Source organism: Muntiacus reevesi, chromosome 3, assembly GCF_963930625.1.
Source record: "Muntiacus reevesi chromosome 3, mMunRee1.1, whole genome shotgun sequence".
Taxonomy (NCBI): domain Eukaryota; kingdom Metazoa; phylum Chordata; class Mammalia; order Artiodactyla; family Cervidae; genus Muntiacus; species Muntiacus reevesi.
The window spans coordinates 1035037-1047721 of NC_089251.1; the positions used below are offsets into that span (position 1 = coordinate 1035037).

The following is a 12685-nucleotide window of genomic DNA, read 5'->3' on the forward strand; positions in this document are numbered from 1 at the left end:
CCTGCCTCGGGCGGGTGCTTGCAAGCTTCACTGTGCACGCAGATGCCCGGGTGTTAGGCGCCGTTCTGCTGGTCCACGGGTTCGCAGGACCGAGGGTGTCCCTCAGGCCTCAGTCCGCTCGCCTGCAAAACAGCAGCCGTCATGCCCATCGCATCCACGTCTGTGAGGATTCCAAGGCCTGGTCTGTGAGGATTCCAAGGCCCGGGCCTCCTGCGCAGGTGTTAAGGGGACGTGCCTGACTGGGCCGGGACTGGGGGGTCCTGCGGGGGGAAAGGCAGCCCGTCTGGGTGCTCCTCTGGCCCAGTGCTGACCAGGCGCGTGGAGCAGCTTCTCAGGTGCTCCTCCTGGAAGTGGGCACCGTCTCAGGTTCTGGCCCAGCAGCCCGAGGCTCAGGGCCCTTTCAGGGCCGGGGCGGTGGGAGCTAGGCCAGCTCGCGTGCTGTGGAAGGGGGCCCGGGCAGGCCCCTCGTCTCCTGCCGGAACCTGCGCACAGCCCAGCAGCACCCCTCCTGGCCCCCGCGAACCTGCGCACATCTCTGCTCCGGCCGCCACCTGCAGGCTGGCTCCGGGGCCGCTCGGGCCGGGCGGATGGGCAGGGCAGGTGAGGGTGTGAGGGGCCACGCTCCCGAGGACGGACGGGTGGACACTTCTGAGGTCTCTGGGGGGCTGTGCCCGGCCCTGGCCGGCGGCCGCTTGGGCCAAGCGTACCACGGTGCCCGGGGAAAGAGCTCCTCCGTCTGAGGCTGGGGGCCGGAGGCAGGTGTGCAGACCCCTGATCGGGCCCCGAACCACCTCTGTGAGCCACCCTGTCCAGCTCTGAGTCTGCCTCCGGGGCCTGCAGCTCCGAGCTGGGGCTTCAGCCCCGGGCCTCTCCGTGGCTGCCTCCCTGACTTCCCGCTCGGCCTGCGCCCACCTGCTCGGGGTCCTTCCAGCCCCTCACCGGCTGTTCCCACTGGCCACAGAGCCAGAGAGGGGGGTAGCCCAGCCCCAGGTGTTGAGACAGGCAGGGAAGCTTCCGAGGCATCGCCAGACAAATGAGAGGCATGGGTCCCCACCCCCCCACTTCTCCCCCGAACAAATGAGCTGCCTCTCGGCGGCCCGAAGGAGATCTGTCTCTCTCCCAGCCAGGCGGCCGCCAAACTCTCGACACACGAATCCGTCTCCATCTAGGGGCGCACACCTAAATTTATAGACCACTGTGACACACCCCCTCCCGGGAACATCCGTTAGCAGCGATAAACACGGGCTCCTGCTTTGGAGACAGATGCCCCGGGTGTGGAATTCAAAGCCACAGCTGCGGAGTCACAGGCAGACCTGGAAAGGCGGTGGAACCCAGCACGTCCAAGCCCATCAGGTCTGGCCCGGCTCCCCCGGCCCCAGCTGTGGTTACTTAGCAACCGTGCTGGCCTGACCATCCATCGCAGGCTCAGAGGCCCTGGGCAAGCCAGGTGAAGGAGGTGGGAGTGGTCATGGGGGGAAGTAGCCTGAGCCTTGGGGCCCCCGAACCCCTGCTTCCTGGCTGGGAGCCTGGGGCTGAGAAGGAGGATGGTAGAAGCACTTCTCAAGGCGGCCACAGCCTTGGATGCCAAAGCCGGCGGGAAGTCAGCCCACGGGGCTCCTAGTGATGCCTGGGAGATGCCCTCTGCCCCGTCCCGCCTTATCAGGCTGCTCATGGGCCCCGAGAGCCTTAGGGACTGAGGCATGAATTCGTGAACGCTGTTCTTTTCCTTGGGCTTTGCAGACCCTCTGGAGGGGCCCAGGCTCCATGGCGCTCCAGGGGTGGTCAGCCTGGACCCCTTGGGGAGGCCCCCAGAGATCAACTGTGCTCTGGCTGCTCTGACCTGGGGGCCGGCAACCCAGGGGCCTCACTCACCCCAACCTGGCCTTGCTGCCCCACACCCGCTGAGCACCCCATGGGCACGCACCTCCCCCCAGCACCGCCACGGCAGTGAGGCGTCCAGGAGGCACACCAGACCCAGATCAGGGTCTGTCCGCCTCTCCCTAGCCTGTTTTGCTCCAGCCAAGCCCAGTGTTCACATTTCTAACCATCCTTTTCCCACGGCTTCGAGACCCTGTCTGAGGTTAGCATCACCCAGGTTCACCAGCACGATCCTACCTAGGAGAGGTGGGTCTGTCCGAGGTGTGAGTGGGGGGCAGGGCCAGGGCGTGGACGCAGGACCACTCTGCCCCTTCCCGCCCCCACCCCCGACCCTGGACCCTCAGCTTAGTCCCAGCTACAGCAGCAGCGGTGCTGACCCTGAGGGGCTTCCGCCAGGCTCCAGGCCACGGAGTAAAGCCGTCACCAGGATGATGCTGGTGAGGCAGGCGGCACACGGGCCGTCAACCCGGGCTCTGATGGCAAGGACACCGCCGAGTCCCCAGCCGCTCCCGATGGAGCCGGCAGCGCAGGCTTCCCGGGTGCCCGCCCTTCCCGGGTCGGCTCTCGAGGAGTCTGTCGGCGTCTAGCGGGTCTCTCTCTGCCATTGTGATGACGAGTGGGTTTCTGGGCTAGAGAGAGAGATCACCCTTCATCATCAGGATGTAAGGATGAGCTCCTTGCAGACATCTGGACGCCCAAAGGACATCTGGAGAAAGTTAACACAGGCCTGGACCCCTCCCTCAGTCCCCTCCCTCAGCCCTCCCCCTCAGCCCTCCCCCTCAGTCCCCTCCCTCAGCCCTCCCCCTCAGCCCTCCCCCTCAGTCCTCCCCCTCAGCCCTCCCCCTCAGTCCTCCCCCTCAGCCCCCCTCAGCCCTCCCCCTCAGTCCTCCCCCTCAGCCCCCCCAGCCCTCCCCCTCAGCCCTCCCCCTCAGTCCTCCCCCTCAGCCCTCCCCCTCAGTCCTCCCCCTCAGCCCCCCCAGCCCTCCCCCTCAGCCCTCCCCCTCAGCCCTCCCGCTCAGTCCCCTCCCCCAGTGCTCCCCTTCAGCCCCCCCTCAGCCCTCCCCCTCAGCCCTCCCCCTCAGCCCTCCCCCTCAGTCCTCCCCCTCAGCCCCCCCTCAGCCCTCCCCCTCAGTCCTCCCCCTCAGTCCCCTCCCCCAGTGCTCCCCCTCAGCCCTCCCCCTCAGTCCTCCCCCTCAGCCCTCCCCCTCAGTCCTCCCCCTCAGCCCTCCCCCTCAGCCCTCCCCCTCAGCCCCCCCCAGCCCTCCCCCTCAGCCCTCCCCCTCAGCCCCCCTCAGCCCTCCCCCTCAGTCCTCCCCCTCAGTCCTCCCCCTCAGCCCTCCCCCTCAGCCCTCCCCCTCAGCCCCCCCCAGCCCTCCCCCTCAGCCCTCCCCCTCAGCCCCCCTCAGCCCTCCCCCTCAGTCCTCCCCCTCAGTCCTCCCCCTCAGTCCTCCCCCTCAGCCCTCCCTCTCAGCCCCCCCAGCCCTCCCCCTCAGTCCTCCCCTTCAGCCCCCCCCAGCCCTCCCCCTCAGCCCTCCCCTTCAGTCCTCCCCCTCAGTGCTCCCCCTCAGTCCTCCCCCTCAGCCCCCCTCAGCCCTCCCCCTCAGTCCTCCCCCTCAGCCCCCCCTCAGCCCTCCCCCTCAGCCCCCCCTCAGCCCTCCCCCTCAGTCCTCCCCCTCAGCCCCCCCAGCCCTCCCCCTCAGCCCTCCCCCTCAGTCCTCCCCCTCAGTCCTCCCCCTCAGCCCCCCCCAGCCCTCCCCCTCAGTCCTCCCCTTCAGCCCTCCCCAGCCCTCCCCCCCAGCCCTCCCCTTCAGTCCTCCCCCTCAGTCCTCCCCCTCAGTCCTCCCCCTCAGCCCCCCTCAGCCCTCCCCCTCAGTCCTCCCCCTCAGTCCTCCCCCTCAGCCCTCCCCCTCAGTCCTCCCCCTCAGCCCCCCTCAGCCCTCCCCCTCAGTCCTCCCCCTCAGCCCCCCCAGCCCTCCCCCTCAGTCCTCCCCTTCAGCCCTCCCCAGCCCTCCCCCTCAGCCCTCCCCTTCAGTCCTCCCCCTCAGTGCTCCCCCTCAGTCCTCCCCCTCAGCCCCCCTCAGCCCTCCCCCTCAGTCCTCCCCCTCAGCCCCCCCTCAGCCCTCCCCCTCAGCCCCCCTCAGCCCTCCCCCTCAGTCCTCCCCCTCAGTCCCCTCCCTCAGCCCTCCCCCTCAGCCCCCCCAGCCCTCCCCCTCAGCCCCCCTCAGCCCTCCCCCTCAGTCCTCCCCCTCAGTCCTCCCCCTCAGCCCCCCCAGCCCTCCCCCTCAGCCCTCCCCCTCAGTCCTCCCCCTCAGTCCTCCCCCTCAGCCCCCCCCAGCCCTCCCCCTCAGTCCTCCCCTTCAGCCCTCCCCAGCCCTCCCCCTCAGCCCTCCCCCTCAGTCCTCCCCCTCAGCCCTCCCCCTCAGTCCTCCCCCTCAGCCCTCCCCCTCAGTCCTCCCCCTCAGCCCCCCCAGCCCTCCCCCTCAGCCCTCCCCTTCAGCCCTCCCCCTCAGTGCTCCCCCTCAGCCCTCCCCCTCAGCCCCACTCAGCCCTCCCCCTCAGTCCTCCCCCTCAGCCCCCCCCAGCCCTCCCCCTCAGCCCTCCCCTTCAGCCCTCCCCCTCAGTCCTCCCCCTCAGTCCTCCCCCTCAGCCCCCCCTCAGCCCTCCCCCTCAGTCCTCCCCCTCAGTCCCCTCCCTCAGCCCTCCCCCTCAGCCCCCCCAGCCCTCCCCCTCAGCCCTCCCCTTCAGTCCTCCCCCTCAGTGCTCCCCCTCAGCCCTCCCCCTCAGCCCTCCCCCTCAGTGCTCCCCCTCAGTGCTCCCCCTCAGCCCTCCCCCTCAGCCCTCTCTGTCTCTTTTTTAAAAATATCTGCTTGGCTGTGCTGGCTCTTAGTTGCAGCATGGGGGACTGAGTTCCCTGACCAGGGACTGAACCCAGGCCCCTGCAGTGGGGGAGCGGAGTCAGCGCCACTGGACCACAGGGAACTCCCTCCCGAGTCCGCTCCCAGGCTCAAGGCCCAAGGCCCTCAGAGGAGCTCGGTCTGAGGACGGGACACAGCCAGCTAAGCGGCCGCAGGCTTCTGCCCCAAGGCTCCGGCTCCAGGCCGAACGAGCAGCAGGAACTGGCGTTCCCAGAGCTCGGGAGGCTCCAGCCCTCCTCACCTGCTTCAGACACGGCCCTGAGCACACGCGGCCTGGGGAGGGGGGACACGGCTCTGAGCACACGCGGCCTGGGGAGGGGGACACGGCCCTGAGCACACGCGGCCTGGGGAGGGAGGACACGGCCCTGCGCACACGCGGCCTGGGGAGGGGGGACACGGCTCTGAGCACACGCGGCCTGGGGAGGGAGGACACGGCCCTGAGCACACGCGGCCTGGAGAGGGGGGACACGGCCCTGAGCTCACACGGCCTGGGGAGGGAGGACTCGGCTCTGCGCTCACGCGGCCTGGGGAGGGAGGACCCGGCTCTGAGCTCACGCGGCCTGGGGAGGGAGGACGCGGCTCTGAGCACACGCGGCCTGGGGAGGGGGGACACGGCCCTGAGCTCACACGGCCTGGGGAGGGAGGACCCGGCTCTGAGCTCACGCGGCCTGGGGAGGGAGGACGCGGCCCTGAGCACACGCGGCCTGGGGAGGGAGGACACGGCCCTGCGCACACGCGGCCTGGGGAGGGGGGACACGGCTCTGAGCACACGCGGCCTGGGGAGGGAGGACACGGCCCTGAGCACACGCGGCCTGGGGAAGGAGGACACGGCCCTGCGCACACGCGGCCTGGGGAGGGGGGACACGGCTCTGAGCACACGCGGCCTGGGGAGGGAGGACGCGGCTCTGAGCACACGCGGCCTGGGGAGGGGGGACACGGCCCTGAGCTCACACGGCCTGGGGAGGGAGGACTCGGCTCTGCGCTCACGCGGCCTGGGGAGGGAGGACCCGGCTCTGAGCTCACGCGGCCTGGGGAGGGGGGACACGGCCCTGCGCTCACGCGGCCTGGGGAGGGAGGACTCGGCTCTGCGCTCACGCAGCCTGGGGAGGGAGGACCCGGCTCTGAGCTCACGCGGCCTGGGGAGGGAGCACACGGCTCTGAGCACATGCGGCCTGGGGAGGGAGGATACGGCTCTGCGCACACGCGGCCTGGGGAGGGGGGACACGGCCCTGAGCACACGCGGCCTGGGGAGGGAGGACACGGCCCTGCGCTCACACGGCCTGGGGAGGGACGACACAGCTCTGTGCTCACGCGGCCTGGGGAGGGGGGACACGGCCCTGAGCTCACACGGCCTGGGGAGGGAGGACTCGGCTCTGCGCTCACGCAGCCTGGGGAGGGAGCACACGGCTCTGAGCACATGCGGCCTGGGGAGGGGGGATACGGCTCTGCGCACACGCGGCCTGGGGAGGGGGGACACGGCCCTGAGCACACGCGGCCTGGGGAGGGAGCACACGGGCCTGAGCACACGCGGCCTGGGGAGGGAGGACACGGCTCTGCGCTCACGCGGCCTGGGGAGGGAGGACCCAGCTCTGAGCTCACGCGGCCTGGGGAGGGGGGACACGGCCCTGCGCTCACGCGGCCTGGGGAGGGAGGACACGGCTCTGCGCACACGCGGCCTGGGGAGGGAGGACCCAGCTCTGAGCTCACGCGGCCTGGGGAGGGGGGACACGGCCCTGAGCACACGCGGCCTGGGGAGGGAGGACACGGCCCTGCGCTCACACGGCCTGGGGAGGGAGGACACGGCTCTGCGCTCACGCGGCCTGGGGAGGGAGGACCCAGCTCTGAGCTCACGCGGCCTGGGGAGGGGGGACACGGCCCTGCGCTCACGCGGCCTGGGGAGGGAGGACTCGGCTCTGCGCTCACGCAGCCTGGGGAGGGAGCACACGGCTCTGAGCACATGCGGCCTGGGGAGGGAGGACACGGCCCTGCGCTCACACGGCCTGGGGAGGGAGGACACGGCTCTGCGCTCACGCGGCCTGGGGAGGGAGGACCCAGCTCTGAGCTCACGCGGCCTGGGGAGGGGGGACACGGCCCTGCGCTCACGCGGCCTGGGGAGGGAGGACTCGGCTCTGCGCTCACGCAGCCTGGGGAGGGAGCACACGGCTCTGAGCACATGCGGCCTGGGGAGGGGGGATACGGCTCTGCGCACACGCGGCCTGGGGAGGGGGGACACGGCCCTGAGCACACGCGGCCTGGGGAGGGAGGACACGGCCCTGCGCTCACACGGCCTGGGGAGGGAGGACACGGCTCTGCGCACACGCGGCCTGGGGAGGGGGGACACGGCCCTGAGCTCACGCGGCCTGAGGAGGGGGGACACGGCCCTGAGATCACGCGGCCTGGGGAGGGGGGACACGGCCCTGAGCACACGCGGCCTGGGGAGGGAGGACACGGCCCTGAGCTCACGCGGCCTGGGGACGGGGGACACGGCCCTGCGCTCACACGGCCTGGGGAGGGAGCACACGGGCCTGAGCACACGCGGCCTGGGGAGGGAGGACACGGCCCTGTGCTCACGCGGCCTGGGGAGGGGGGACACGGCCCTGAGCACACGCGGCCTGGGGAGGGGGGACACGGCCCTGAGCATACGCGGCCTGGGGAGGGGGGACACGTCCCTGAGCTCACGCGGCCTGGGGAGGGGGGACACGGCCCTGCGCTCACACGGCCTGGGGAGGGAGGACACGGCCCTGAGCTCACGCGGCCTGGGGAGGGGGGACACGGCCCTGAGCACACGCGGCCTGGGGATGGGGGACACGGCCCTGAGCACACGCGGCCTGGAGAGGGGGGACACGGCCCTGCGCTCACACGGCCTGGGGAGGGAGCACACGGCCCTGAGCACACGCGGCCTGGGGAGGGGGGACACGGCTCTGAGCACACGCGGCCTGGGGAGGGAGGACACGGCCCTGAGCACACGCGGCCTGGAGAGGGGGGACACGGCTCTGAGCACACGCGGCCTGGGGAGGGAGGACACGGCTCTGCGCTCATGTGGCCTGGGGAGGGACGACACAGCTCTGTGCTCACGCGGTCTGGTGCTGGAGGGGCCACTCAGCCTGGTTTTCCCACTTCTGTTCCTTGCTTCCACACAGTCAGGTCGCAGACCTCCATCATATTGCCCAGCTCAGGGACACTCTCCTCTTGAGGGGGCACCATTTCCCCATTCCACATGTCAGCCTAGGTTTCAGAGTCAGAAACGATGGCCACGTCCCTCCTTGCAGGCTTGGCCGGTGGCTCTCAGATGGCCCCCAGGGGCCAGCAGAGAAGCTGTCCCACCTTCTGGCCCCAGGCAACCTCTTCTGCCCCACCAGCCTGCCCTGCCCGTCAAGCTGTGCTCCAGACACACCAGAACGCTGTTGTGAGAGTCGCGTTTCTAGTTAAGTTGTGAGGTGTGTGTGTGTGTGTGTGTGTGTGTATGAAAGAGCCTGGTTAGTTTGGGGTTCGTTTCTTTTTTTGCACTTCCCGATTACCACCTTGGAAAAGAAAATCAGAAACTGCTACAAGCCTATTATAGCAAGACGGGTGTGATTTCAGCGCATGAGCTATGAGTTCTGTGTTTGCATCCTGGCTCTGCTGCCCAGCGACTCTGCAGCCTGGAGCTGGGGCTTATGCTTCCTGAGCCTCCGGCTTCTGATCTGTGAAATGGGGACGTGGTAACAGTGACTTCAGGGCAGTTGTGACAGCTACACGGGATGAAGCATGGGGGTGTTCAGCACAGCCCTGGCACGGGTTTGTGCTTCTGAAGCAGCTGTTACTTGTGCTATTTTCATGAGGCATCTTGTTAGACAAAGAGAGAAAGAAGGAAGGGAGGGAAGGAGGGGGCGGGAGGGAGGGAGGTAACACATCTCCAACTTGGTGGCTCAGTGGTAAAGAACCCGCCTGCCAATGCAGGAGACTCTGGCTCGATCCCTGGGTCAGGGAAGTCCCCTGCAGGAAGAAATGGCTATCCGCTCCAGTATTCTTGCCTGGAGAATCCCATGGACAGAGGAGCCTGGGTGCTACAGTCCAAGGGGTCGCATAGAGTCAGACAACTGGGCACACGTGCAAGGAAGAGCCAAGCCCCCACCCTCCGTCTCAAGTCTGAGACTGGGCTTTAAGCAGGAGCTGAGCTCTGGTCCTCTCAGGGAGTCACGTCTTGAAGGTTGCTTCCCTGAAGGTGGGAGCTGAGATCAGATGCCACAGGAGCTTCTAGCACTTGCTTCGAGAGGCCTGAGGCGACTCTCTATGCCACTACTTCCCCAGGAGGCAAATTCCGGGCTGTGTCTGGGGCCTGGGGCTGTGGGAGCCGTGCCACTGACGGCCAGGCCGCCAGAGGGAGGTGCGGAGGCAGGCGGGCCGGGCAGATGCTGGGCCGCCCAGGGAGCGCCCGGCCTGAGACGGACGCCACGCTTCTCAGGGCTCCTGCCCGCCTCTCAAAGCCAGCGTCCCCTCCTCCCAGGCGTCTGCTGGCACCTGGCAAATTTCAAGGGAGGAAGAGACCGATGCTTTCCCAGACAGACAGGGAAAGCCCCATCTGGGGAGGGGGTGGGAGACGCGTGGCGTCTTGTGGGGTCTTGGCCAACAGGTAAAGAAGCGCGGGCTGTGATGTGGGCAGGATGCTGCAGCCACAAGAGCATGCAGGACCCCGTCCCCGAGGGCCTGTCCACAGCACCAGGACGGAGCTGCCCGGAGTCGGGATTCCTTAACAACCCCACAGTGCGTGCTCCGTGCCCCGAACCACCTCACCAGGGTTGGACGCCTCCCTGCCAGCCCTCCTGGCTCATGTCCGGTTCTGTCTCGTGAGGGCGGAGCCAGCACTGCAGCTGGCCTCCTCAGCACCCCCTCCCCTCCCTCCTTAGAAACTGTTTGTTTGGCACAACCGCGTGCTTAGCTGTAGATGTTCCCAGCCGCACGTCCCAGAGGTCAGGGTGGCCCTTGAGACCCGTTACCCATGTAAACTCAAGTCTGGCTGGTGGGGCTCCTGGAACTCTCACTGTTTTCTTGATTGCAGGAGGCTGATTCAGACACATCCCTTTTGCCTTTACCCTTCTCCTTTCCTCCAGCCTAACATGTGAATGAGGTCTGGGGCTGTGGCAGTCATTTTGTGACCAAGAGGCTGAGTGGGTCCCTGACGTCACCGTGGGGTATGGATGGCAGACCTCAAGTGGCGCTAGGGGAAAGAACCTTCCTGCAATGTAGGAGACACAGGAGACGGAGGTTTGATCCCTGGGTCAGGAAGATTCCCTGGAGGAGGAAATGGCACCCCACTCCAGCATTCTTGCCTGGAAAATCCCATGGACATAAGAGCCTGGTGGGTTATAGTCTATGGGGCTGCAAAGACTTGGGTATGACCGAGGGACTGAACACACACGCGTGGGAGAGACAAAGAATCTGAATTTGGAGAAGTCGCTGCCGTCAGCCTTCTGTGATGTAGCTCAGTGTCAACGTCTGGTCCCCACCTCACTGAACCTTTAGTGAAGGATCTATTGCCGAAAACTCTCTTGGTCGGTGTGTTATGAAGCCTTGGGAAATGAGTTAAGACTGAACTGTTCCTCCTGCCAGTTCTTCTTGTAGATGGAAGGGCGAGACAGCCAATTTAGCTCTGGGTGGTGGGGTTGAGTATAGCCTGCAAGGGAACCCAGGCCCCTTCATGGAAACAGCAGATTCCATGTTTGGCCTGGACACTGAAGAGAAATCTCCGTATGTTCAGCTGGGAGCTGCCTGCATCAGGATCTCCTGGGGAGGCTGTTGGGGTCCTGGGCCCCCCAGACTCTCCTAGTCGAGACCCCTGGGGGCTGCAGGAGGGGGCGGAGGCACCTGCTTTTGGAACAAGCCCGCCCCCTCCCCAGCTGAGTCCTTGCCCCTCCGCAGAGTTAGAGACCTTGAGCTGGTCCCATCTCTTCACTCATTTGGGAGACGCTGCTCTGGGGTCCCTCTGAGCCTCCCCTCTGCGGACAGGACCCCTCCCATCCCTGGGTGCCTCCTGTCTCAAGATTTCTCCAACCATCAAGGAAAGTACAAGCTCGGCCTGGAGGAAGCTGTCGTTAACGACACTGAAGTGCGGCCACTGCAGTCCCGGCCACTCGCAGCCGTCCACCCTCCGTCCCCCGGCCAGCCGCCGGCCCCCAGACCTCACGCGAAGCCCTGCTCCCTGTGCCCTCCGCTCTGCGTGTGCACGTCTGTGTCCGTGTGAGCCAGCACACTGGCCCCTCCCTGGGCCCTCCTCACGGGCATGTGCACACGTGTGTGTGTGTGGGGGCACACACGTGTATGAGACCGCCCACCTCAGCCTTCCCCAGGTCCTCCTCACGGGCATGTGCACACGTGTGTGTGTCTGTGTGTGCACACGTGTGTACGAGAGCCCCCCAGCCTTCCCCGGGCCCTCCTCACGGGCATGTGCATACGTGTGTGTGTGTGTGTGTGTGTGCACACGTGTGTATGAGAGCCCCCCAGCCTTCCCCGGGCCCTCCTCACGGGCATGTGCACACGTGTGTGTGTGTGTGCACACACGTGTACGAGAGCCCCCCAGCCCAGCCTTCCCCGGCCTCCGCACCTAAGCAGCGTGCTAGATGTGAAGTCGATTCAGGACACGCTTTCCTGGGCAGTTGGCAGAGTCGTCCCGTGAATGTCACTGCTTCTCTTCCAGGTGTTTAGCCGGGAGCTGGAAACGTCACATCCCTTGGGCCTCAGGAGCCGCTCAGCAGCACCGGGAGGCAGGGCCTTGCTGTCCTGCAGTCAGAGGCTGAGAAGAGGCTCGGGCTGCGGGTGGGCCTGCCTGCCTCCAGCAGGTGGGCGGAGGGGCTGGGATTGAGCCGGGGGTCTCCTGACATGCCCCCCACGGGTGGCGCTCCCCTGGGGCTGCGCCCTCCGGGAGCCCCGCGCGGAGGGATTGGCTAAATGAGCAAGCGCTGAGCCCCCAGCCTGGTGCTCGCGGGGGAGGGGTCGCTGCCCTCGGGGTCCCGGCTCCGGGGCTGCAGGCCTGGGGGGCAGAGGCGGTCGTGGGGACGCTTCTGCTGGCCGCCGTGGTGTCACCACCGCGGCTCCCCACAGGTCTCCAGGCCCCTGGCTCCGCGGTTGGCACTTCCTGGGTCCCTGTGGGTGGCGGGGCCACGTGACAGCTTCTGACCAGTGAGGTCCGAGCGGGAGAGGGTGCGGCACGTCCTGGCTGAGCATTCAGTTCCGGAGCAGGACCTTCCGGGGCCAGCCTGTGCCCACGGGCGGCTTGGCCAGCCTGCCTCGTGAGTGGCCAGGGCCTGGGGCTGACCGCATGGCCACGCAAGCACGTGGGCCCTTCACCTTCCTTTATTCAGTGACAGAGGCTGTCCAGCTCTCCTGGTGGATCCAGGCGCTGGGGTCCCGACCCGCGGTCCCTCGTGAGGCTGTGGGTTGGACAAGTCTTGGAGGATGGGTTTGGGAACCCCGAACCTGCCATCTGAGGGAGAGGGTGCTGAACGCGGGGGTCTGGGTGGCCCCCCCACCTTCTCTGCCCACTCATGGGCGTCTGCTGATGCCGGGTGACTCCTGAGATGCGGGCTCTCCCCACGACCCTTCCCCTTCCGCCTGCCCCTCCCAGGCCTGCCCTGGATGCCAGGCCCCTCCCCACTGGCAGAGCTGCTCCGGGGCCGGTCCGGGGCCAGGTGGCAGGTGCACATGGGAGACGTGAGGCCGGCCCAGCCAGCCCGGGCGGCTGTCACGCGGCCAGAGGACCAGCTGGCGTGGGGCCCGGGAGGCGGGGGGAGTTCACAGCTCTGATTCATGGCCCCGTCCATCCCAGGCCCGGGCAGGTCTCAGGCCTGAGGTGCAGCTGGCCTGGAGGGCGGTGTGGATGGGCTCCTCTCACCCCCAGAGCCGGCGTCTCCTTCTCC

General features: G+C 67.8%; 1 protein-coding gene across 1 annotated transcript; it reads right to left on the reverse strand.

Annotated features, from left to right (window-relative positions):
- Positions 1–389: 389 nt before the first annotated feature.
- On the reverse strand, positions 390–7832 carry LOC136163226 (basic proline-rich protein-like). Its single transcript, XM_065927666.1, has 5 exons — positions 5421–7832; positions 5313–5317; positions 5035–5173; positions 891–951; positions 390–742 (listed from the first exon to the last, which is right to left on the reverse strand). The coding sequence occupies exons 1-5, from the start codon at positions 7830–7832 to the stop codon at positions 390–392; spliced, it is 2970 nt and encodes a 989-aa protein (XP_065783738.1).
- Positions 7833–12685: the final 4853 nt, after the last annotated feature.